The sequence below is a fragment of the Narcine bancroftii genome, chromosome 5 (genome assembly GCF_036971445.1).
Source record: "Narcine bancroftii isolate sNarBan1 chromosome 5, sNarBan1.hap1, whole genome shotgun sequence".
Taxonomy (NCBI): Eukaryota; Metazoa; Chordata; class Chondrichthyes; order Torpediniformes; family Narcinidae; genus Narcine; species Narcine bancroftii.
In genome coordinates this window covers 142,005,964-142,032,179 of record NC_091473.1, presented here as the reverse complement: position 1 = coordinate 142,032,179, position 26,216 = coordinate 142,005,964, and the positions used below count along the sequence as shown (strand labels likewise).

Here is a 26,216-nt window from a genome sequence, read left to right as displayed (position 1 = left end):
CAGCTTCTGCGGGTGGGGTACGGCCGGGGCGCTCCTTTGGCTGAATGTTTGTCCCAAGAGGTTGTGCGTTGCTTCGGAGAACATTTAATTTTAAAATGTTAAAGTTTTATTCAAATTTTTATTTTTCTTATTTTAAAAATATTTTAAGTGTATATAATAAAATATAATTTGCAAGCGTTTTTTATCGCTTGCTGTCTGAATTCCGGGTACTGAGGATTTTTCAGTACAAGTCGGATAGATTCTCGAGGAAATATTCTCGTGTCATTGGGAAAGGCCAAGAGAGTGGGAAGTAGGATTAGTTGTGAAGTGTCCCAACTGTTCGACTCAGCTGCCTTGGGTAAACTTTTAGTCCATGAGCAACTGTTTACTATTTGCTACCCTGCCAGTTTTCACTGTGACACCCACACATGTTCTACGTGGTGAGGAGGTGAACTGGTCAATGCTGTGGCGTCTTAGAGTTGACACGTGGACCTCTCCAGCCCCTTTGTTCTAACACTGAGGAAATTGGCCATTGGTTTCATCTTTCCAGCATAATCATCCAAAGTTGTTCCAGAGGCAAAATGGTGGGTAGTGATGTTCATTTAGACCTACAGACAGTGTGGGGTTAAGAGAAGTGGCTGCCCTAATGTGTTTGTACTCACCAATGAAGATGAGGCCACGCTGGGCAACACTGAATGCAGTAGATGAGCTTAGGCAAAGTGCAGGCAAGGCCCTGCCTCATCTGGAAGGTCTGTTTATGGCCCTGGATCTCATGATTGAACGTGATTTCACGTAGGTGAAATCTGAACTTTGAACTGTGGAAAAAGCAGATGGGTGGGGATGGAGATGACAAGCTTGGCAGTGGGATAGCATTGAACTTGCAGGAAGCATTGGAGGATGTGGAAACAGGAGGGATAGATATTTTGAGTGGAGACTGCAATAAGTCTGAGCCAAAATTTGGGCTATCTCTTTTCTCCCCCTCCACAAATTCTGTTCGAAACCCCCCCCCCCACCCCACCCCCAAGTTCCTGCATTAGTGTGGGGGTTTTGTTTTGCTCCAGATTCCAGCATCTGGAGTCGTTTGCGTCTCCCAGTCCTTGAAATGTGTTGGTGGTCTGCTACAACACTGGGAAATGTCGTGGTGGGAAATTGATGAGTCTGCTCGGCAAAGGTATTTATGTCTGGGAGTCAATGGGGATGTGAATGAGGGGCCATTCAGCGTGCATGTGTTTACACCTAATGTTGTCTTGTTGGAATCAGGAGTGGAGCCCCTACGCTCTTTGACTGGGTCCCACCGGCAAAGATTACAGGAGAGCACCTGTGGCAAACACAAGAGTTTGGAGCGAGAGGCACTTTATATCCCCCAAATCACACAAGAGGGGCGTTTGTATAGTCATAACATTTACAATGTGATAAGGAATACAAAGAGCTACCAGGATGGTGCTGGGGTTGTGAGCTGAAACAATTTGCTTCAGTGACAGAAAGGAACAATGCTTAAAAGCATTCTGCTACCTTTGTTCACTTGCTTCTTGTGACAAATTCAAAGATAAACAAAGTGGTGGTTTACAACATAGTGCCCCAGAGTTGAGACAGGGCTGTAGGCCCAAAACAAAGTGGCTGTAACAAGAGCATTGCTCTGGACTCTTGACATACCAACGCCTGACAGAAACTACATTGACTCGAACTTTAGACTTGCAATGTTGCAAGCAGCAACACTCAACAATTCTGGGAATCGTTAATGAGCCAAATTACTTGTCCCACAAGCAATCAAATTGTGCACTGAAGTCAAGGCAGTACGAGTGTGGGCGTGTGATTTATATTATACATTTCAGTTTTGAAAAAAAATTCAAATGAGAATATTCAGCAAAGGTAAACTCACTTGTATCTAGTAAATGAATGAGACATTTGATTTGGTCAAATATTTCTGTTCAAAAGGTCATGAGATCCAGTCTTAAATGTCGGCAAAGAAGCTTCAAAGTGGCTTCCTCTCTGGGAGTCGCACTGTCAGTTTTATCTCAGTGCAACACACAAATGTGCTGGAGAAACTCAGCAGGTCACGCAGCATCCGTAAGATGTAAAGGGTAACCAATCTTTCAGATATAGGGCCTTGGTCAGGAATAAGAATAAAAATCAGGCAGGTAGATGGATATAGAAAGGTTTGTGGAGGAAGGGGGGGGGGATGTGGGAAGAGCGCAGGCTATGGGGAGACACAGATGGGAGGGTCGAAGAGAAAAAGCTGGAGGAGAGATGGGGGAAGAGCTCTTGTGGCATTCTTGATTATTGCTGTACCTGCAAACCAGCCTCTAGTGAATCTTTCTCTTGGACTCCTAGATCTACACATATCGGGCCACCATTCTCTGACTACTGAGAGAGCAAGCATCTTTTAGCTTTTTTTCTTGAATGGACATTTTCATGTCTTCTTAAAGAAACTGCAGGAATGGAGATGGATTGTCTCCTTTTTGCAACTTGAGCTTGGAATCTAGAACATGACACCCCAGTACAGGCCCTTTGGCCCACAATGTTGTGCCAACCTACTCAACAATCTAAATCTTCCCTACCTCTCACTCATAACCCTCAATTTTTCTTGCACCCATGGGCTTGACTAAAAGTCTTTTAATTGTCTCTGTTGTACTAGCCTCCACCACAGCCACCATGACAATTCTTCCAGGTACCCACTACTCTCTGGTGGGGTGGGGGGGAAACATCTTGACTAAACTTCCCACCCCTCACCTTGTTTGCTCCTTTTACCCCAGGAAAAAGGTGTTGGCTGTCCTCATAATCTATTAAGTCACCTCTCATCCTTCTTTGCTCCAAAGAGGAAAGCCCTAATTCTGTTAATTTTGCCTCATAACACCCATTCTCCAATCCAGGCAACATTCTGGTACCTCTCCAAATAATCCTCACCCTTCCTGTAATGAGGTGACCAGAACTGAACACAATATTCTAAGTGTAGTCTATCCAGAGTTTAATAGAACTGCAACATTACCTCATGACTCTTAAACTCAATCCCCTGACTACAATTTCCTGACTAATGAAGGCCAGCACACCATAGGCCTTCTTAACTACCCTATCAAACACTGTGGCAACCTTCAGAGATCTATGGATTTGGACTTCCACACTGTTAAGAATCCTGCAATTAACTATGTAACTCCCCTTCAAGTTTGACTGTCCAAATTGCATCACTTTCCTATTTTTTTGTTATCAGATTGAGTAAACAAACCTTCATCCAAGTTTTTTTAAATTTAAATTTAACAAGTTGAGACCTCAGCACTGGCTTCCGAAAATGATCCATTTATGCCTACTCTGTTCCCTGTTAGGCTGCCAGTTTCGTCCTCATGCTAATATGTTGTCTTGTGCACCCTGAGCTTGTGTTTTCTGCAATAACTTTTAATGTGGCACAATAGACAGTAAGTTCTGGAGTAAGCCATTTGGCCTATCGAGCCAGCGATCATGGCTGATTTCCCACAATCAGTACCCTATCCCTGGCTTCTCCCCATAACCCTTAATTCTCCTGTCCACAAGAACCTTATCTAGCTCCCTCTTGAACTTATCCAGAGAACCCGAATCTACCACCCTCTGCAGCAAAGCATTCTACAAACCAAAACTCTTTGGGTTAAATAAAAATTCTCATCTCTGTCTTAAAGTGCCTTCCCTATATTCTTAAACGATGGCCTCTCGCCCTAGTCTCACCCAACATTGGGAACATGTAATCAATTTCTATCGTGTCCAATCTCTTATATATCTCAATCATATCTCCCCTCATCCCTTCTAAATTCCAATGAATACAACCCAGTTTGTCTAACCTTTTGGCATACATCAATCCCGCCAGCCGGGAGCTAACTTGTGAATCAACACTGCCCTCCCTCAATAGTGAGAAGGTCCTTCCTCAAATTTGGAGACCAGAACTGGACACAATACTCTAGGTTGGCCTCACCAGGGCCCTATACAACTGCAGAAGGACATCTTTACTCCTGTACTCTATTCCCTTTTTTACGAAGGCCAACATGCCATTTGCCTTTTTCACAGCTTGTTGAACCTGCATGCTAGTTTGTAGGGACTGATGTACAAGTTCACCTTGATCACGTTGCACTTCCCCACTCCCTAACTGGCATTCCTTCTGGAAATCAAGGAAAGGCATGTGTTGGTTCCCCTTTAACCTTAACCATTCTACTTTTTAAAAAAAAACTTCCAGTAACTGTTGACGTAGCAGATGGCACAGCCCATTGCAGTACCAATGACTGGGGTTTGAATCCAGTGCTGTCAAGAGTTTTTCCCCAGTGTCTGTGTGGGTTTCCTCTGGGTGCTTTGTCTTACTCCCACATTCCAAAGACATAGAGAGTTAGTAGGTTAATTAGTCATGGGTGTGTTTGGATGACATGGGTTCATGGGCCTAAAAAAATTAAAAGCTCTAAAAAAATTAAAAGCTTTGTTCAAATATTATTCACCTGTCATAATACAATTGTTTGGAAATCCTTTGCTATACTGTTTTTAATTATAGTTTTTAACAACTCTGCTATTTGAATTGTTAATGGAGAAGGGTTCAGAGAGCTCATTGCTGTATCTGACCCGACCTTGTTGGTTTTCGTGCAGTTGGATAACCATGTTGAGGAACTTTGGGGGGCATCCGAGGCGCTCTAGTATTTGCCAAAGCCCTTTCCTACTCACGGTGTCGAAGGCTTTGGTGAGGTCAACAAAGGTGATGTAGAGTCCTTTGTTTTGTTCTCTGCACTTTTCTTGGAGCTGTCTGAGGGCATAGACAAGGCAAATAACGCCTTTGGAAGACTACACAAAAGAGACTGGAAAAACAACCAACTGAAAAACCTCACAAAGATTAGCGTATACAGAGCCGTTGTCATACCCACACTTCTGTTCGGCTCTGAATCATGGGTCCTTTACCGGCATCACCTACAGCTCCTAGAACGCTTCCACCAGCGTTGTCTCCGCTCCATCCTCAACATTCATTGGAGCGACTTCATCTCCAACATCGAAGTACTCGAGATGGCAGAGGCCGACAGCATCGAATCCACGCTGCTGAAGATCAAACTGTGCTGGGTAGGTCACGTCTCCAGAATGGAGGACCATCGCCTTCCCAAGATCGTGTTATATGGCGAGCTCTCCACTGGCCACCGAGACAGAGGTGCACCAAAGAAGAGGTACAAGGACTACCTAAAGAAAGCTCTTGGTGCCTGCCATATTGACCACCGCCAGTGGGCTGATATCGCCTCAAACCGTGCATCTTGGCGCCTCACAGTTCGGCGGGCAGCAACTTCCTTTGAAGAAGACCGCAGAGCCCACCTCACTGACAAAAGGCAAAGGAGGAAAAACCCAACACCCAACCCCAACCAACCAATTTTCCCTTGCAACCGCTGCAACCGTGTCTGCCTGTCCCGCATCGGACTTGTCAGCCACAAATGAGCCTGCAGCTGACGTGAACTTTACCCCTCCATAAATCTTCGTCCGCGAAGCCAAGCCAAATATTTGAATAGGCAGCATGGTTAACATATCAGCAGAATATTGTCACGGTGACAGCAACCGGAGATCAAATCCGGCGCTGTTTGTCGGGAGTTTGTCCATTCTCCTCGTGTCAAAGTGGGTTTCCTCCGGATGCTCTGGTTCAGGGATTGTAGGTCAATTGAGTGCAATTGGGCCAGAAGTGTCTGTTACCGTGCTGGAGGTGTAAATTTAAATTTAAATCTAAATTTCAAATTTAAATACTTTTTAATCTAGCTGGCTAATGTTACATATTGTAGCAGCTATTTTTAATGTGGTTAGAATATCTCTGGGTTGCATTTCACCCAGAGACTGTGCTGCAGGGTCAGAGGTGAAAGGACCCAAAGTTGGTCCATGGGCAAGCAGCTGATCTTCTTCCACTCCACAGGTTAGCCCTTGCACTCCACCCATTGTGGTCTTTCGAGGTTCAAATATCTCCTCTTCCTTAAATCTTGGATTGTTGCCAAAAAAATCTGCAATTACCTGTGGATCATTGCTACTGTATAGTTTGTTAGGAATAACCTGGGTTTAGAGGCTTGCAGACGGTGCAGCAGCTCGGTGGTGACGTGGCGGCTGAGGTTGCCCATGGCAGTGGCTCCAGCAGGTTCAGCCTGTTTTGCAGGATCGCGGCTTGAAGGAGCCGTCCGGACCACGGCGCTCGACATCGGGCCTGGGCCCGGAGTCCACCCGGCATGGAGGCCCGCAGAGCAGGTGGTTATTGATCATGCCACGCCTCAGCCTCTTCTCACCAAAAGTTAGGAAACTGTCCATAACTGTGGACAATGGTCGTAGATCTCCAGATATGGTTCGACCTAAAAGGGGAGGCAAGCCTCTTCAGCCCGGTTAAGCAACCTGCATAGGAGAAAGACATTCCAATATAAAACCTACGACCCAAGGACCTCGCTGCCACGTCCCAGCTTGCTTGGCCACGGCACACGAACCATGTGTGTAAAGGGTGGGGCCAGTACTGCGCACACTGCACTCCACCTAAAAGCTCCTTTGCGCAGCCCCGAGGTCATGTCCACATTCTCCCCCTCAAAAGAGAACGCAGAGCCCACCTCACTGACAAAAGACAAAGGAGGAAAAACCCAACACCCAACCCCAACCAACCAATTTTCCCTTGCAACCATGCCTGCCTTCCCTCATTGGACTTGTCAGTCACCAACGAGCCTGCAGCAGACATGGACATACCCCTCCATAAATCTTCGTCCGCGAAGCCAAGCCAAAGAAAGAAAGAAAAGAATCTGATGTAAATGATCACAGTTCAAAGTACAGCAATCATAAAATAATACATGAGGAAGAATTTTCAAACAAGATAGAAGAAGATGGAGGGTTATGGGCATTGTGCAGGGAGGTGGGACTAGAGAGGGGTGTTTGGTTTGGTGCGGACTAGAAGGGCCTAATGGCCTGTTTCCGTGCTGTAAATTGTTATGTTATGTTATGTTATAAACATTTTCTTTTCCTGTCGTGCTTGTCTAATTCTGTCTTCAAGGTTTCCAGACCTTTATCTGATAATACTCTCCCATTCTAATGTTCATCACTGGTATGTGGTCCCCGGCTTCTGTTTTTGTAACTTGAGTGAGTGGTCTTTCTTGGTTTCTTGATTTTCCTATATTCCTCCCTGGAAACTGTGTGACCAGATTGTATTTTCATAGAGCCTTGAATCTGGGAAACATTGGTCCTTTCCAAGAGTCAGAAATTTTAAAACGAGTATTTAAATCTGGTAGCCCAGACTTCCCTCTTAATTTTCCTGGGATCAGTCAACAGGCTGTCTTCTTCAGTGCTTCCATTTTCTGAATAACTAAGTCATTGGGTGTTTTTGAGGCAAAAATTGATAGGTTGTTGATTATCCAGGGCATCAAAAATTATGGGGAGCAGGTCGGGCAGTGGGGCTGAGTGGGAAAATGGTTCAGCTCATGATTGAATGGTGGGGCAGACTAGATGGGCTGAATAGACTATTTCTGCTCCTGGAACTAGATACATTTATTGTCTAATGGAGCAGTTTCATCCCTGTTTTGTTTTGGGCGAGGTAGGTCAATGTTGAAGGTGCATTGCTAACTGCTGTTCAACTGCAAGTGATGAGTTTATTGAGACTTGGGCTTATTTTAGCTTAATCTGTAACGATCCCAATCCAAAGTGGTATCAGCTTTATTTCTTGCTTTGATAGTGTGTTACCCTTGTCTTCAAGAAGTACCATCTGCTCTAGTCCTTCCCACATAAGATGTGTTTCATGGCTTCCAGCCTTGAAACCATTGAAACACTTTAGAAACAGTTATTGTTAGACATGTAGCTCATCAAACAAGGTCTCTACTGAACCTAGCATCTGTTTATCTCCTATGGACAGCAATGCGATACTGACAACATTATGATGGTACTAAATTGAGGGGCTGATATTAACTGGGGTAAAGGGAGTCAATATTATTTCAATAAAGCATTATATAGGAAAACCAATGAAACGATCTGATTGCACCTTGACACATACAGGCAACTGATAGGCCAAATGTTTTGTGTGTACCGTCTAAATTTGACAGACTTCAGTCTGATATCTACCAATAAGTCTCTACCTGTTCAGCAAACCTCATATTCTGGAAAAGGTCGGGGTGGGGGTGGGGGGGAGGTGGGTGAAGGGGGTTATTCCTAGAAACCAATACCTCTTTCCAATTTTCTGTAATGCAAAGCCATGTAACAAGAAATGTGAGGTGGGGAAAATTTTTTTTTAATTTATTTACTTTTTTTCTGAGGGAAAATAAGGTTAGTGGCAAAGATGTGCTGAGTGCAAATGATCATCGACCTGGTGCCAAAAATAATTCCATGAATAGACCTAAGATTTACACCAGTTAGTTTGGAAATATTTCTCGATTTGTTTACTTTTTTCATCAATTTCATGAGAGCTAATTTTATGCATACCTCATGATATGTAAATGTTATCAGAGTGATTTTATGTAAAGCTGAACAACTGTAACACAGAGGTCTGTGCTACCTGACGTATACAAGAAAGTTTGGTCAGAATCTGATGGCGATAATTTGTTGATTTTGGCCCATTTTATTTGTTATTCTAAATTATTCCAAGACCGATCTGTGCATTAAACTGATGTACAGTCTTCAGCTCGTAGGATGATGGACATAGATTATTAGTAATAAGGATCGCAATATCCCAATCACATTTCCAGGACACATCCATTGTAGTCTGATAAGGAGAATAATCTGTTTATCAAGCAATTTCCTCTTGTCCTTTGACATCTCCCATTCTTCATTGTCTCTCCAGGATTTGTTCCTTTTGACAGAGGCTGAACTCGGAATTCAGAATCGGACTTGTATTGTGTCCAACATTATCCTTCTTCAGGAGAGGGAGAGATGGAGAGTTATTGCATCCCAAGATCAACCTTTTTGTTGTTTTCAGGCTCATGGGGAGACAAACTAATTGGTCTTGGGTCCATTTATAGAATGTTTTTGGGACCAGATCATCGATCACTTGTGATCATTTGCCACTAACCTTGTTTTCCCTCTTAATAAAATCCATTACTAATTTGTCGGCCATTGTCTAGTGGGTAGCACCTTTATCTCTGAGTCAGATGGTTGTGGTTCAAACCCTACTCCTGAGACGTGACTACAGTGATAGCCCGACAAATACTCTCGAGAGATTCCAAATATCAGAGAAGGCCTTTTACCTTCTCGGATCTCATTGGGGTATTTGAGGAAGAGGGGCAGGGGAGGAGCTCAGGCCACAGGTGGACGTGCATAGGAGGGCAGGAAAGAAAAGCTGAGAATTGATTGGGGGGGGGGAGCTGCATGAATACAGAGCTGAAAGAAAGGAGATGGGCTCACAGTGGATCTCAACCTTTATCTTTCCACTCACATACCACTTTAGCTGCTTTCAGGTGCTCGGACGTAGATAATGCGCTGGGGGAATGCAGCTGGGATGTTCAGGTGGCCACAGAGAAGACGCCTTTCTGTCATCTGAGCGAACGCGGCCCCTGTGGACTGTGCCCGTAATCATTGCTGTGTTCCCTTCCCCTCTCCAAGCCCTGTATCTCTTTTGAGATATCTTCAGACCTTTAATTTTGACCGCGATTTATGTCAACATTTAATTGTGCCAACTTTGGCAGCCCTGCTTTTCAGCTGTCAAGGCTCTGAGTTTTGGAAGCAATGTACTATTTTTTACCGAGGCAGAGAATTTACCTACCTGAGGAGGGTTAGGTAAGTGCTCCTCAGGGCTGTGTTCTCCACTTTCAGGTGGCCAGCCGCATTGGGGTAGAATAGGTGGCTTTACAGTCAGGTACCTTTTACAAAGGTACAAGGACTGCCTAAAGAAATCTCTTGGTGCCTGCCACATTGACCACCGCCAGTGGGCTGATAACGCCTCAAACCGTGCATCTTGGCGCCTCACAGTTTGGCGGGCAGCAACCTCCTTTGAAGAAGACCGCAGAGCCCACCTCACTGACAAAAGGCAAAGGAGGAAAAACCCAACACCCAACCCCAACCAACCAATTTTCCCCTGCAACCGCTGCAATCGTGTCTGCCTGTCCCGCATCGGACTTGTCAGCCACAAACGAGCCTGCAGCTGACGTGGACTTTTTACCCCCTCCATAAATCTTCGTCCGCGAAGCCAAGCCAAAGAAAGAAGACAGTCAGGTATTCTGGCCACCTGAAAGCAGCTTTTGAGTAACCCATGTGTCATCGGTACTCTGTGATTAGTAAGGAATTTCTAAAGTTAGTATGTGAGTGGGAAGGGAAGGTTGAGAATCACTGCTCTGGACCCAATTGTTACTGAAATATTTTGCTTGAGAAAAATTGTCCCTGGCCCATTTCATTTGGAGTTATGAAACCATGTACATAATGAGTCAATTAGGGATGATTAAAACAGTGGTTTTCAATGTTTTTCTTTCCATTCACATACCACCTTAAGCAATCCCTTACTAATCACAGAGCATCTATGGCATAGGGAATGCTTAAAGTGGTATGTGAATGGAAGGAAAAAGGTTGAGAACCACTGAGATAAAGGGGAGGGAGCTGGAGGAAAGGAAACAAATGGATAGGGAAAGAGAAAGACAGGATGGGGAGCTAATGGAAACTGGAGGTCGATACCAATGGTGTGTAGTTGGAGAGTGCACAGAGGGAATATGAGACGTTGCCCCTCCAATTTGCATGTGATCTCAATCTGGCAGTGCATGAGACCATGTACGGACATTCCCTGGGGCAGGGAAATGAGATGGGTGGCCACTGGGAGATCCCCGTCATTATTACGCCAGAGCAAAGGGGCTCTTCCGGTCTGTGTTCCGTCTCTTCACAGTAGATGACCCCTGCAGATTCACAAGTGAATGGTGACAAGCGAGGAGGTGTGGGTGCATCTCTGTCTTGTGGACGCTGGGGGACCTGCTGAGTTTCTCCAGCAATTTTGTGTATTTACTACAGTCACAGCGATTGCAGATTTTCTTGATTCACTGCAAATTGCGCTGTTTTCAGCGTTACATGGGGTGCCTGAACCAAACAGGGTGTTAAACCAGAAGTCCCATTTGTGTTTCTATCACATGTGGTCCCAGGGATGAGGATGGTGCTCCCCACCTGCAGCTCATTTACGTTTGTCCCAGTCTTTAGTGCTTCTAAGGGATCTCACCACTTGTCTTGAGCTTCCTAGTCTCAGTGGAACCCACAAACGCAACTCACGATGTCACTGATGCAAGCAAACGATAATGGGATTTCCAACAGTGTCATCGGGTTTGCGGATGACACAACAGTCGTCGGCCTCATCAGCATCAACGATGAGTCGCTCTACAGAGAAGTGGAAAATCTCGTGATATGGTGTGAGAGTATCAACCCGAGTCTCAACGTGGACAAAACAAGGAGGTCATCGCAGACTTTAGAAGGACCAGGTACAACCATCCTCCACTACACATCAACAACTCTCCAGTGGAGACCACCAAGTTCCTCAGAGTTCACTAAACCAGTGACCTATTGTGGATACTCACTTGTCAGGAAGGTGCAACAGCGACTGCACTTCCTGAGATGACTGAAGCTGGCAAGGCTACCGGCCACCATTATGCTAACCTTCTGTGTTGTCAAACAACAACATAAAGCTCTACAGGAGCTTTATCGAGAGCATCCTGGCCGGCTGCATCATAGTGTGGTACGGTTGCTGCAGAGAAATAGATCGGAGGTCAATTCATGAGAGTGGCAGAGAGGACCACTGGAGTTTCTCTCTTTACCCCCCCCCACCTCCCCCCAATCGATGTGATCTATCAGGATTGTTGTTAGAAGAGGGGCATGCCAAAATTATTGAGAACGCTTTCCATCCTGCACACAGGATCTTTCAGCTACTTCTGTCAGGAAAGAGATACATGAGGATTAGGGCCAGCACCACCAGGCTGAGGAACAGCTTCTTCCCATGGGCAGTGAGAATGCTGAATGCCGCAAGAAACTGCTCACATTAACCATTTCATGAATCAGTGTTTATGTATTCATTTGTATATAGGTCCTGCATATATTACGGTTTGTTTATATGAGTGAGTCTGGTTGTGTGTCTGCGTGTTTTGCACCAAGGGTTGCAGTCAGGTGACAATAAACTTGGCTTGACTTTGGCAGGAAGAATTGTTTCTGTTGAGAACAACGGAGTGGTAGAAAATATAAGGCAGTACAAATCCCCAATTAAAAATGCACTGCATCGTGTTTTCTAAAGGTTTCATTATTGTCACGTTCTACATTCTACATTTAGAATGTAACATACATGAAATTCTTCAACTTTTGTCTACGGGAAGGCAGCAAGAGAGTTGCCACTTTGTCCAGCGTCCTTCACAGAAACTGCTTCATTGCTCTCAGCAACAACAACCCTTCCTGCGGCAGTGCAAGGATAATGGGCATCAGTTTGTTTCCGGCCTTCGCAGCTGCCACTGATGTTTCTCTCAGATGCTGGCAACTGGTTTGTGGAGCAATCAATGACTGCGTTGAGTGCATTTCCAAAGCGCCCATTCTGAGTGTAGCACCCTGATGTATGATCTTTTCAATGCATCAGTGTGAGTTTTGCTGTCATTTGAATTGAACTGTGGTCCATGTCTAAGCTATCAGGTTGCTATAATGATGTAAGAACGATAACATACATCCAAACCAAAGGTCCAGGTGACTTCAGTGGTCTGGGCCTCAGGCCCATAAATCCCTCCTCAAAGCTTCTCTGTTTCTCTACCTCTCTATTACAACCCACCAAGTTCAACTTTATTGTCATCAGGTTGTACATGGACAAAACAGAGCATTTCTGGTCCACAGTCCACACATACGGACACATAATACACCCTACACACAAACAACATAATATAGCGATTCAAAATAGAAAGATATAGAAATAATTTACAGGTTTCGAGAATTGTTCAACTGTTTCACTGCCTGCGGGAGGCACCTATTTCCCAGCCTGGGAATTGCTGATAAAATGTTCTCGAGGAATTACTGTGGTACATCAGAGATGATGACCAGTGAACCACCGTGCCTGCCGCAGGGGAAGGGTGGAACAACATTAAGGGACGGCAGGTGGTCTGTGCAAAGCTGCCTCCCCAACATCTCTCTTGCGCTCACTTGTTTCAGCTTGTTTGTCCTAACCCTGCAGCCACGGATTAACCTTTGTGCTCAAGCACATCTGTGAGGAGGACATCCAATTACTTCTCCCCAAGGCTCATGCATTTCTGATTCCAGCAGTCCAAAACCCTGGTTCACCCAGACCTAATAGAGATTTATAAAACCATAAGGAGGCAATGATAAGGGTAGGCAGAATTCAGAATAGTTTCCCTACAGTAAAAGTGTCACAAATGTGCACTTAAAGTGGGACAGAGGGAGTTTAAAGGAGTTGTGTGTGAGGCAAGATTTATTTTACACAGACAGTGGTAGGTGCTGGGAATGGTCTACCAGGAATAGTGGTGGAAGGAGATGCCACAGTGATGTTTGAGGCTTCCGAATGGACACCTGAGATCGAGGGACATCTATTTGGGTACAAGTAGCAAAGTTTTAGTTTGAGGAAACCGTGAAGTGCTGGAGGAACTCAATGGGTCAGACAGCATCCAGGGGTAGAAATGGTCACTCAACACTTTGCGTCAGTGGTTAGATCACTGGCCTTGTAAACCAGGGGTTGTGAGTTCATTTCTACCTGAGGCCTCATTTCTGTGAGGGATGCTTGACAAAGTGGCGACTCTCTGTCTTCCTAAAGTTAAAGAATGATCATGTATGCTACATTCTAGTGTTATGTGACAATATTGGAGCCTTTACCTTGACGGAGGAGTCTGGGTGTGGGAGTAGAAAAGCAGATAGAAGGAGAGACTATTGGGAAAGGAGGAAAAAATTAGAAAAAAAATAGTGGACCCAAACAGAATTGGGGGGGGGGGGGTGAATATTTATTTAAAATTAGACAATTTTAAATCTTACCTTCTCGCACCCCGCCCCCCCCCCCCCACCCCAGGCCCAAAGATTCCCACACTCACCTATATACAAGGAGCAATTTACAATAGTGAATTAACCTACCAACCTGTACTTCTTTGGGATGATTGAGGAACCTACTGAAACTCATTTGGTCACAGTGTGAACATGAAAACTCCACACAGACAGCATCCAAGGTCAGTATTGGGTCTCTGGCACTGTGAGGCAGTATCTCTACCAGCTCCACTCTGTTGTCCTCTAGGAGGAAAAATTCTTCATTCAAACCCATGAAACTTCAGCCCCTAAATCTATGGCCTCTAGTCTTGCATTCCTCTACTATGAGGAAAGGCTCCTACTATCTAGGCTACACATGCTCTACATAAATTATATCTGTTAGGCAAACCATCTCCTCCACCCCTTCCCTCCTCGTCTGCTCCAAGGTAAATAAATCTGTCATGTCCAGTATTCCAGGTCACGCAGCATCCATAGGAAGTAAAGGGCGTTTTGGTCCTGAGCCCTTCGTCAAGGTCTGAGCAAAAGCAGACAGGTGCCCAAATAAAGGAGAAAGAGAAGGAAGGGGCCAGGGGGAGGAGCACAGTCTAACAGGTAAGGGGTATCAGTGAATACAGGTAGGAGGGAAGAAGAGCGGAGAAGTGATGTGAGGAGGAGGTATCTCTCTGATAGAGAAGGAAACAAAAGGGTAGAGAAAGAGAGATTCAGGAAGGAGTTTGACAGAAATTGAAGATCAATGTTAATCTGGTCTGGTTGGAGAGTGCCTTGAGGGGATATAACATCCTGGTGAATCTCCTTTGCGTCTTCTCCAGCACAATCACATCCTTCCTGTACTGTGGCAACCAGCATGGCACCCAGCCAGTGTAGTGATGGCTATTAACATAATACAATGTTAGTCATCAATTCTGTAAAAAGAGGCACTTTTGTCTGACCAGGCTTTGCTGGCCTTCCATAAGGAGGGGTCTGCAAACGGACACATTCCAGGTGCAGGGTTTTGTGCTGAGAGACGCATTGAAGTGCCCCTCAGCAGGAAACCCTGCACCTGGAATATGGGATCGGTAGGGATGGACCAGAATTAAGTCTTGTGCTGCACCACGCATCTGGGGAAATGTGTCAAAATTCTGAACTAAAGAAACAAATTGAAAATTAATTGCCTAATTCCACCCAATACCTATGTCCTTAAGGCATAGGAGCAGAAATAGGCTGTTCAGCCCATCGAGTCTGCCCCACCATTCAATCATGAGCTGATCCATTTTCCTCCACTGAAGATTTCTTTTAGGGTGTGAATGAACATTCTGGTATATTATTGTGACATGGGAGTGTCTGACAGGCAGATTAATTGCACCTTGCAATCTTCCAAGGTTGGGAAATATTGATGTCTGATGTTAATAATGATTCCTATTTCAACAGAGCAAATTTAATGTAATTCCTCATCAGACATAAACAATGGAGACTTGATTAAATAAGATTTGGCTTCCGTCCTTGAACGTCTGCCTGTATTACAACCTTACTTGCACCAAGATCGTGGCTATGGGCCACCTTGACCTTGTCATCGCCTCATATTTGAGCGGCTTCCTTGGCCATCTTGGAAAATATTTCTGAGTTACATTTGGTGGAGGTTGCTGTAAAATCACCGGCTTAGTGGAAGAAGCATTTTGCCTGCCCAAAACATGTCGGTCTTCCAGTGTAAGCCGATGTTGCTGGCTGGCACGCAGGAGTGCACGCTGAGCCGTGCATTGAAGCTTGGCACATTTTGACTTCCTTAATACTATACCCTGCACTTCTGCATTATTATTGCACGACCGCTGTACTTGAGTATGAGCTGACCTGTTCAGATAGCACACAAAACAAAGTTGTTTTTTTAAAAAAACGGCCATTTTAAACCCTTGTCACCTAATTACCCTACAATGGACTCAGTAGAATTTCTGGTGTATTTTTGTTGAATGACAACATTGTCTGACTGGTTTAATGCAACCTAGATTGTATACCTAAAATGGATGAGAGGGAGGGGGTGGGGAGAGAAAAAGTCACTGTATATGTGTGAAAAAGAAAAAGTGTATATCATGGCTAATGTGATTTATGGTGTGAAAAATAAAAAATTTAATAAGAAGGAAAAAAAAAACAGTGTATGTTTTAGAAGATGGGAGGAAACCAAAATGCCTGGGGAAAACCCATGCAGATCACAGAGAGAAGGTACAAACACCTTACAGACTACAATGGATTTGAACCCGGTTTGCTGGCGTTGTGCTAAAGTTGAGCTAACCGCGCCACTCCTAATGTTTCTCAGTACACATGACAAATAACAGTTCAGTTCAATTTGTGGTAGTCTGAGGAACTGCTGTCACCGGACCCCATGGACAGTGTTTCAGGAGAAATATTATTGGTATTGGAAAGAAATGCATTGAATTTCTAATATAATAAATGTGGATAACTATGTTCTGATTATATTTGCGGTAGTATGAAAAAGTTTTATTTTGGAGATATTAAAAGTAAGTCCATTCAATAACACAATTAATTGCAAATACAGCTGTTGTGGAACCATATGTCCTGATTTGTCTGTTCAAGTGTCGTTTTTGAAAATTTTGCTTGAAATCTAACTCTTAGCACTATGAAGACCAAAGAGGAGGCTGTTCAAAAGTTGCTTAAAGAGAAGATGCTGGGAAGAAAAATACCGAGTGGTGTGGCTTGTGGAGCCTGGCAGCACCAGAGACTCTGCTTTAGTTCTCATCTACGTGGAGTCTGCAGGATCCCTCTGTGACTGTGTGGGTTTTTGCTGAGTGCTTAGGTTTCCTCCCACATCCAAAACTTTAGGTTGCTCCATTAATTGGACACTGTATATTGCTCCTACTAGATAGGTGAGTTGTAGAATATTGGGGGTGGGGGGGAGGAGTGGGCAGAAAGATGGCAGATGGAGTTTAATGCTGATAAGTGTGAGGTGCTTCATTTTGGAAAGAATAATCAAAACAAGACCTATGTGGTAAATGGGAGGGCGTTGAAGAATGCAGTGGAACAGAAAGATCTAGGAATAACGGTGCATTGTTCCCTGAAGGTAGGAGCGCATGTGGATAGGGTGGTGAAGAAGGCCTTTAGTATGCTTGCCTATATAAATCAGTGCATAGAATATAGGAGTTGGGAAGTAATGATGAAACTGTACAAGGCACTGGTGACGCCAGATTTAGAGTACTGTGTGCAGTTCTGATCACCGATTTATAGGAAGGATATTAACAAGATCGAGAGAATATTTACAAAAATGTTGCCTGGGTTTCAGCATCTGGAATACAAGGAAAGACTGAGAAAATTAGGTCTTTATTCCTTGGAACGTAGAAGGCTGAGAGGAGATTTGATAGAGGTGTTTAAGATAATGAGAGGGATAGATAGAGTTGATGTGGAAAGGCTTTTCCCATTAAGAGGAGGAGAGATGGATACAAGAGGTCATGGGTTGAGAGTTGACGGGCAAAGGTTTAGGAGTAACATGAGGGGGATCTTCTTTACTCAGAGAGTGGTTACTGTGTGGAATGGGCTTCTGGGAAAGATGGTGGAGGCAGGGTCAATTTTGTCATTTATGAAAGAGTTGGACAAGTATATGGATGGGAGAGGGATGGAGGGATATGGGCAGAGTGCTGGTAAGTGGGATTAGAGGAGGGTACTTGGCCTGTTTCCATGCTGTAATGGTTATATATGGTTATATATGGTCATATATGGTTATATATGAATGTAGGGGTAGTTTAAATGAATAGTGCAGATTCAATGATCCAATTGGTCTGCTTCTCCATTGCTTTAACCTTACACTTCATGCTTTCTTTTTGTAGCAGCTGAGAGCAGAATTGATTTATTCTGGTGATGCTTTTTGTTTGTATTTAATACATTAGGTTCAAAAGGAGGAGTTGGGTTTTGATGTAAAATATTAAGGGGAAGCCAGTGGTTTGGGAGACATGACACTCAATAGGCCGGGCAACATCTGTGTGGGTGGGGGGGAAGAAATTTAGACATACATACGGTCTGGTAACAGGCCCATCCCATGCAGACATGGGGAGAGCGTACAAACTTCTTATAGACCGCGCGGAATTTGAACCCGTCACTGTAACAGCATTGTACTAACCGCTATGTTAACCATACTGCCCAAAATATTGACGTCAAAAGAAATTCAATTGTTTAAAGAATAGTGCAATGAGGAAAAAGGTGGTTGGCAGAGCATACTTTAGAGGGAACCTTCAGAAGGGAGAATGTGGTTGAATTTGTGCTCATTAACAAATGGACTATGCAAGTAATTATGGGAGTGTACATCATTGTTTGTAAGAAACTGTGGTAAATGTAGAAAGCAGTGATGAAGTGTTTTGAAAGGCTGATGGTGAAACATATCAGCTCCCGTCTGAATGGCGACATAGATCTGTTCCAATTCACCTATTGTAACAACAGGTTTATGGTAGATGGCATCTCACTGCCTCGACACAAAGCTCTGGAACATCTGGACAGCAACAATCCTTACATCAGGATACTTTTATTGACTGGAGTTCGGCATTTAACACCATCATGCCCTCAAAACTGATCAAAGTCCAAGCCCTGGGATTCAAGTGAGGATAGGTAAGAACATCTCCACAATCTCCAACAGTACCAGGGCACCACAGGGCTGCGTTCTTAGCCCCCTGTTCTACTCACTTTACACCTATGACTGTGTGGCTCGGTACGACAGCAACACCATCTACAAATTTGCTGATAATTCCACAGTAATGGGTTGTATAAAAAGGGGATGAGCCAGCGTACAGGAGGGAGATTGAAATCTTGGCTGAATGGTGCACCAACAACAACCTCACACTCATCATCTCCAAAACCAAGGAGCTGATTGTTGACTTCAGGAAAGGAAAACAAGAGGTGTACGATCCAGTGATCATTGGGGGATCAGAGGTGGAGAGGGTGAGCAAATTTATGTTCTTATGAGTCACTATCTGGGAGGATCTTTCCTGGACGCAATGTACTAATGGCACCGTGAAGAAAGCCCATCAGTACTTCTACTTCCTCAGGAGTTTGCAGAAGTTTATTTTAATATGGCAAATTTCTACAGATGTGTGATGGAAAATGTGCTGACCAGCTGCATCATGGCCTGGTATGGAAATTCCAATACGTCCGAGTGTAAATTCCTGCGACAGGTAGTGGATACAGCCCAGGATGACGCAGGCAAAGCCCTCTCCACCATCGAGGTCATCTACTGGGAACTCTGCCATCAATCATCAAGGATCTACACCACCCAGCACAAGCTCTGTTCTCGCTGCTGCCATCAGGAAAGAGGTGCCACAAGGTTCAGGAACAGCTGCTCCCCCTCCACCATCAGACTCCTCAATGGCAAACTCAATCTGGGATTCATTGAAGAACTCTTGCTCTTCATTATTTGTTCCCCCCCCCCACCCCTCTCTGTATTGCAGTCAGTTGTTTACGTCTGCTTACGTGTGTACATTGTGTACCGTTGTTTTGCACTACCAATAAATAATAATTCTCCCTTGCCCACAGGAAAAAGGAATCTCAGGGTTGTTTGTGATGTACTCTGACAATAAATCTGAAATCTAATTTGTGATGCGTAGAGACCAGGAAGGTCAAAAATGTGTAGTTTTTACTTTTATTCCTAAATGGGGCAGAGACTGGGAACTAGATATGGATTTTCCTGATCTGTATGACTCAGTATTCCACCAGGCAGCGCCTTCACCGAGGAAGGCCTCATGGAGCATGAGTTGTGGCTGAAGTGCGTGACTACACTGGGTGGTCCAGATTTAATTGGCTACAAGCTGTGATGTGTTGCTCCTGTTGGTGGAGGAGCTAACTCTATTGTCAGCCTAACTCCACACAATGTGTTAAAACACAACGCTGAAGAAACTCAGCAGGGTCAAACCGTGTGCTTTATACAACAGAGATAAAGATACATGACCAAAGTTTCAGGCTTGAGCCCTTCATTAAGGCGTGAGCAAAATGTATGAACGTCGGGCACCTGCCTACATTTTGCTCACACCTTGATGAAGGGTTCAAGCGCGAAACGTTGGTTATGTGTCTTTGTTCTACCTGCTGAGTTTCTCATTGTATTTTTACTTCAACCACGTTTTCTACAAACTTTTGTGTTTTTCTCTTCTGTTTCAATAATGTTCTAAATTGTTAATATCCAAATCAGATTATCAACATTTCAATGGCCTTCTTTAAAAAAAACCACAAGTAATTGAGGGGGACCATGGAGGTCCCAATAAAGCAATTGATGCTCAAATTATTTCCCCGCCTATTGTAGAACTAAAATATTGCTTTGTTGCGCCCTTCGCATAGCTAAATATTCTCAGCAGATTTTGTGCATTAAAACATAATAAGAATGATTTTTGAGTGGAATTCTATTCTTTTAAAAAAGAAATGGGCAATTAGTAGTGTAAGGAAACCTGCTTGCGGTGTTTTATTTTTGTTACCGAGGATTTTTACTGCATTGAAGGAAATGTTGAGATTTAGTTTTGCTAGACATCACACACCATGGAATGTTTAAAACCAACCTGGAGATTTGGTACTTTTGATTTATTTTAATTAAACTTTATTTCAAAGTTCCATGCGACCTGCGCAGCCTTGTGTCAGCAGGTGTCATTGGCCTCATTGATTAATTAAGGCAGGCAGGGCCCCAGTTGTTTGTGGATTGGTACAGTGTTTGAGTAAATTCAATGACATGCTAATGGCTTTATAGTGATTGTTGGTCAGATGTGCAACTCCGACGGGATTCCACAGTGCCCACACCAGGGTGTGGCTGGGATTATGTATCAGAAGAGTGCTTCGAAACTGGCAGCAACAGGAGGAGTAGCATTTTGGGACTGGATCTGAAAAGAAAAAGAGAGAGAGAATGAGAATGTATGAGGGGGGGGTGGGGGTGCATGCTTTTTTTTAAAAAAAAGCAAAACTTCATAAATAATTCTTCAGTGCTTTGATGTGTAATCTGGCAGTGAGCCTCGGGCTAAGCCTGCTGTGAGCACACAGTTCAGTTGTGTGAAAGACACTGGCTTCAGTGTGTGGAGTTCCATTTTATATATATATATATAAAAAACCTCTTCATTTATTGAGAGGTAAGTACAGATTGATTCTCCAAGTTAGTTGTCGTTGAAAGTTCCTGTTAGCTTTGTGTCTTTGGGTTTTTGCCCAATAGAAGCCTGTCTGTTTATTCTTCAAGAGGATTCAATAAAACCACATTGTACTGGAGCTGAGAGCTGCTGAGAGATTGCTTTTAAAGGTTGTCCCTTGAAAATACAGAAGATTGTGCTTTGAATATAGTTGGCTTGTTAAGTTGTGCATGTGTTCTTGCAACTAGTCGTGACCATGGGTTTACTTGAGTATGTTTCAGTCTTCCCTTGGGGGTCACCGCTGCTGACATGAATGTTTGCAGAAAGATAAAAGTTATTGTCAGTGACTTTGACGTGAGGCATCCTAGGGTGATCAGTGTCGGCTCTACCCTTTATCCTGGTGAAGGTCATGTTGCATCTTAATACCCCATGTCCGAGCCTTTCTGAACACTGGCTTGCTATGCAGTTCTCCAAAGTTTAAATGGTGTGCAGACTGCAAATAAAAAAAAAGCTCACGTTTGTGAGTGCTTTGCTACCCAGTACTGCTGGGAATCCCTCTCCCACAACTCTGATCAGAGGAGGGTTGCAGACTTCTGACATAAAAAGGCTTTCTTTGAAAAGTTTCATTGCTTTAACTTTACACTTCATGCTTTCTTTTTGGAGCAGCTGAGAGCAGAATTGATTTATTCTGGTGATGCTTTTTTTTGTATTTAATACATTTGGTTCAAAAGGAGAAGGAGTTGGGTTTTGATGTAAAATATTAAGGGGAAGCCAGTGGTTTGGGAGACATTTTCCTCCAGTTGCAGGCACGAAGGTTGCAGTGGAACACTGTAGAAAACATTGTTCCGCTCTGCATTGTTCCGCAGAATGAATTGCTTTTTTGTAATGGGTCTTTGTGTGGGTTGAAGTGCCCTGGAGTCTGAAGTTTGTCTTGAGCTCTTAAAATGGTGACAATTTGTCCACCAGTTTCCATGAAGTTTATCTGGGATTTGCTTGCAGTTGCTTGGAAGTTTAATCCATCCTCTCGATGTGGCAGTGGAAATCTGCTCCAGGACGGAACAAATGTTGATCCGCTCATGAAACGCAAATGAGCTGCAAACGAGTGGAAATTGGATGTGAACTGACTATTAGAGGGCACAACTCTTCTTAAAAAGAGTTTGCAGTGTTGCAAAGTTTGATGTGATTTGAAGATGTAAACAATAGGTGGATTTTGGTAAATACTATATAAGAGATTAGTCTCAATATGAAGCTGTCTATAAAATAATTTGGGGTTTTGAATCCCAGAAGGTCAGACAAATAATAGGCGGTGCAGAAACAGGCCCTTCAACCCACCCTATTGATGCTGACCACCTCTATAGTAATAGGCGGTGCAGAAACAGGCCCTTCAACCCACCCTATTGATGCTAACCACCTCTATAGTAATCTTATTTATGATTTTACTATCATAGCTACCACACCAAAGCTCTTGATGCCACTGAACTGGTACTTGTTTAAAAATATACTATATAATAGTACAGGCAGTCCCCAGGTTACGAACCAGTTCCGTTGCCTGGTCTGTCCATAAGCTGAATATGTATGTCAGGTGGAACAGGTACTTATGGTTCTTATTGAGCGATCATGAGGTAACATTACACTCGAATTAGGGCACAATGGGCATGCGTGAATTGGGGAACAGCCCATTCATAAGAACGAGTTGTTTATAAAACCGGGGACTGACTGCAACTTGATTGAATTAAAAAAGGCAGCCAATACATAAAGAAATACTTTTCAGGCCTAGTTCGTGCAGTGGTCAGCGCGACACTGTTACAGCACCAGCGGCCAAGTCTCAAATCCACCACTGTCCGTAAGGAGTTTGTACGTTCTCCCCGAAGTGTGGGGTTCCTGCGGGTGCTCTGGTTTCTTCAAAAGTTCCAAAGATGTATGGGGTTAGAAGGTTCATTGGTTATGTGGGTGTATTTGCGCGGTGTGAGCTTGTGGGCAAGAAGGGTTGCATTTCTACATAACATTTTCCACAGTAAACCTCATACAAAAGAAGTCGCCTGCAATAATGCAGGAAGTTTGTTTACTTGAACTTGGCCCGTAGCATTCTGTAGCTTGACTAGATGCTTCCATGATCAGACTCCCAAACTAACCCCACATGAGTAAAATAATGTTGCTTTTGCTCTGTTTTAATGGATCTCCCTCTGTGACTCTGCACTCTGTACTGTTTTTAGCTGCTCTACTATGGCTTGCTGGATTGTATGCAAATGTTGGAGCAGCAGGGTTGATGTAGTGGTTAGCGCGAGTCCTTTACAGCGCCAGCGATTGCGACTGGGAATCGAATCCTGCACTGTCTGAAAGGAGTTTGTACATTCTCCCCACGTCTGCGTGGGTTTCCCCCAGGGGCTCCAGTTTCCTTCCACCGTTTGAAACGTACTGGAGGTGTAGGTTAATTGCCCTGACTCTTGGGCCAAAATAGCCTTTTTCCGTGCTGTACATACAAATTTAAATATTCTCACTGTGCTTTTTTTTTTATATATTGGTATACATCATACATTTATTAGTGAACAACCCTCTCAAATCAGCCACAACAATAAAAAAATGATTGCACTACCTGGTAAAGCATAACTAGCAACTTTCATAAAAAAAGTACAAATCTGTTAAAAATTTTGTCTCTGAAACAATTTGGTTTACAGATGTATAATACATTATAACTAGTTATGTTAAATGCTACAACAATATGATTCAAATGGGATGAAAACACAAAATGTTTAGCATCAGAACCATTTCCTATATATATATTAGCAAATTTCAAATACATACATGGCAAAATGAGGTAACTGTAACTGTGCAAGTACCAAAGCAAAAATCTTCCTAACACAGAACACAGGGCCCTGGCCCCTGGCCAATGGGTCTCCTACAGAGTCCACCGTCCCTCAGGTCAGGACTAATTAAAACAGTAAACAATCCACTATCCCACCACATAAATCATTGGTAAACAATTGGTGGCATCTACAGAGCAATCAACAACCACAAATCCTAAAATAATTTAGCTGCTTGGAATAATTTTTGCACCACAAAGGCTGTGAGCTTAGGTATGTGTGCAGTACAGTGCATGGCAGTAATAGCTGAGCACAGATTCCCACCCCCACCCACAGCTGGATAGAGCTAGTCATCACCAGTCCAAGCTGGCCGGACACGCATGCAATATTCTCACTGTGCTTGATGGAAGTGAGAATAATTTTAAACTGTGGAACGTTTGATTCACCAACCAATAACCTCAGCACAGATTGCCTATTCACAGCGTCTCCTCTGAGTAAAGCAGTCTGTTGGTTGGTGGAGATTGGGTGCTGATTGAGAAAGGCTGCCTGCTTGTGGAAAATGGAAATGATTGCAGTAGGCAGTGCTCTTATAGGTAGAACATGTTTACTAGGCTGTTGGACCTGCTCGATGGGGTATTGCCCACTCCATCCACTGTGGACCTTGCTTGGGAGTGACAAGGGACTGTAATCATGAGGCAACAGGTTCCCATCATTGACCAGTACTTCCTGCCTCAAGACCCAATGTACGTCGTGCTTTCCTACCTCCGAACTCCCACCATTGGTTACTTAGCATGTCTATCATGTCCTTCTGCCTTCAGAAACCTCCCGTGGGTTACTTAATAACCATTATGGTCATTTATCCTTGGTTACCTGAGATCACTGGAACTCTCTTGGCTTGTCGTATTCTCGCACCAGTGGGAGCCTGATATTGCCCAATTCATGGAATGGAAAGAAATAAAATTCTGGAAACTCAAATTTTTACAAGCACTATGGAGATAAGTCCAGAATCGATTTGCTCTGGTGGTCTAAGAGTCAGCCTGATTAACAGGGATGGCTTTCTTTTCTGTAAGGGAGACTGGAGATCCGTTTAAGAGGTTTTGGAGGAATTGGTGGGATAAAGGGAGATCACAGCTACATGGTGGGGGGGTCATCAGTGATTGTAGGAGGAGCCATGGGGAAACCAAGGAGGTGATACGGGTAGTGGAGGGGGTGTGGAATCAGCTCAGTGTGTCTGAAGAAAACCTTGCAGCTTCTACCTGATACAGACATTATAAAATGCTCATACCTACATTATTTAATTTGGAGATCCAGTGTCCTTCTGACCCACGATGCCCAAATACACCCAGGTGACCAGTTAACCTGCTAGCCTGTACATCTTTGGTACAAGGGAGGAAGCTGGAGCTCCCAGAGGAATTCCACACAGGCCATGCAAACTCCTCACAGACAAAAATTTGTAAGAGTGTTGCACTTGGCCACAGGGTTCAACCTGCTGTACCTTCAAATTTATTTGCTGCAGGTAGCCCTTTCAGCTCCTTTTAGCCTCTGGGGCCCCTCAAGACTGGGGAAACCTTGCTGATAACAATCTGAATTACTTAAAGAAGATTTCTGGTCCATGCCCTTTAAAACAGGTGTGTTTGGATTTGGAACTGTGAACATTTCCACTTCTTTGGGCATTTTTGCAGTAGTCAAAATTACTTTCTGAGCTATACCCTTTCCTTCCCCAATCCTCCAATTGCACAGCAGTTATCTCAACCATCCAAAGCGAGTGAAGCATCAGTATAGATCTGTCGAACTGCCCAGAGACCACTTGCATCAGACAATGAGGGAAGTCAGCGATCATTCCTGGAAACCAGGGGGAACCACGAGTTATTGTCTGCAATGGATATTGATATGGGTCAACTGGAGTTGTCAGAGAGAAAACTGGTCCGTTGGTTAGGAAGAGAAGGTTAAAAGGGGTGGAGGTGGGTGGTTCTCCAAAGGGTACTTGCATTAGTTGACATGTGATCACATGGATGCAATTAGCGTAGAGGTTAGCACAATGCTGTTACAGTGCCAGTGACCTAGCTTTGAATCCAGTTCTGTCAGTAAGGAGTTTGTATGTTCTCCCCATGCCTACATGGGTTTCCTCCGGGTGCTCCAATTTCCTCCCACCTTCAAAACCTGCAAAGGCTATCAGTTAATTGGGTAATTTGGATGGACCGGAAGAGCCTGTTAACACACTATGTCTAAATTAAATTAAAAAGGAACTTTGTATTTTGGTCAAATTCTTAAGACCAAGTTTAATAGACATGATTGCAATAAACCCGTACCAGATCTTCCTAAAGCCTCGTTTGAAATGTTTATAGAAATCTTTGGACCAAGCTCGTGGAACATACTTATGCATCAATAATGGATTTGAATTATAATTAATTCCTCAAGGCCAATGTGCTTGAGAAATTCAGCAGGTCTCGCAGCACCCAGAGAATGTTTCAGGCCTGAGCCA

At 43.9% G+C, this 26,216-nt stretch overlaps 1 protein-coding gene across 5 annotated transcripts in view; it reads left to right on the top strand.

The window, feature by feature from the left end:
• Positions 1-26,216, top strand: part of bcar3 (BCAR3 adaptor protein, NSP family member) — a 191,784-nt gene that overhangs the window by 67,559 nt on the left and 98,009 nt on the right. Inside the window, exon 1 of one of the 5 annotated variants that reach the window (XM_069939277.1) lies at positions 1,129-1,150. The exons of the other annotated variants lie outside the window; for them this stretch is intronic. Coding sequence (XP_069795378.1) covers positions 1,132-1,150 — 19 coding nt within the window. The 5' untranslated portion in view covers positions 1,129-1,131. Of the gene's footprint in view, positions 1-1,128; positions 1,151-26,216 lie in introns of those variants that run through there. 5 annotated transcript variants of the gene reach the window in all.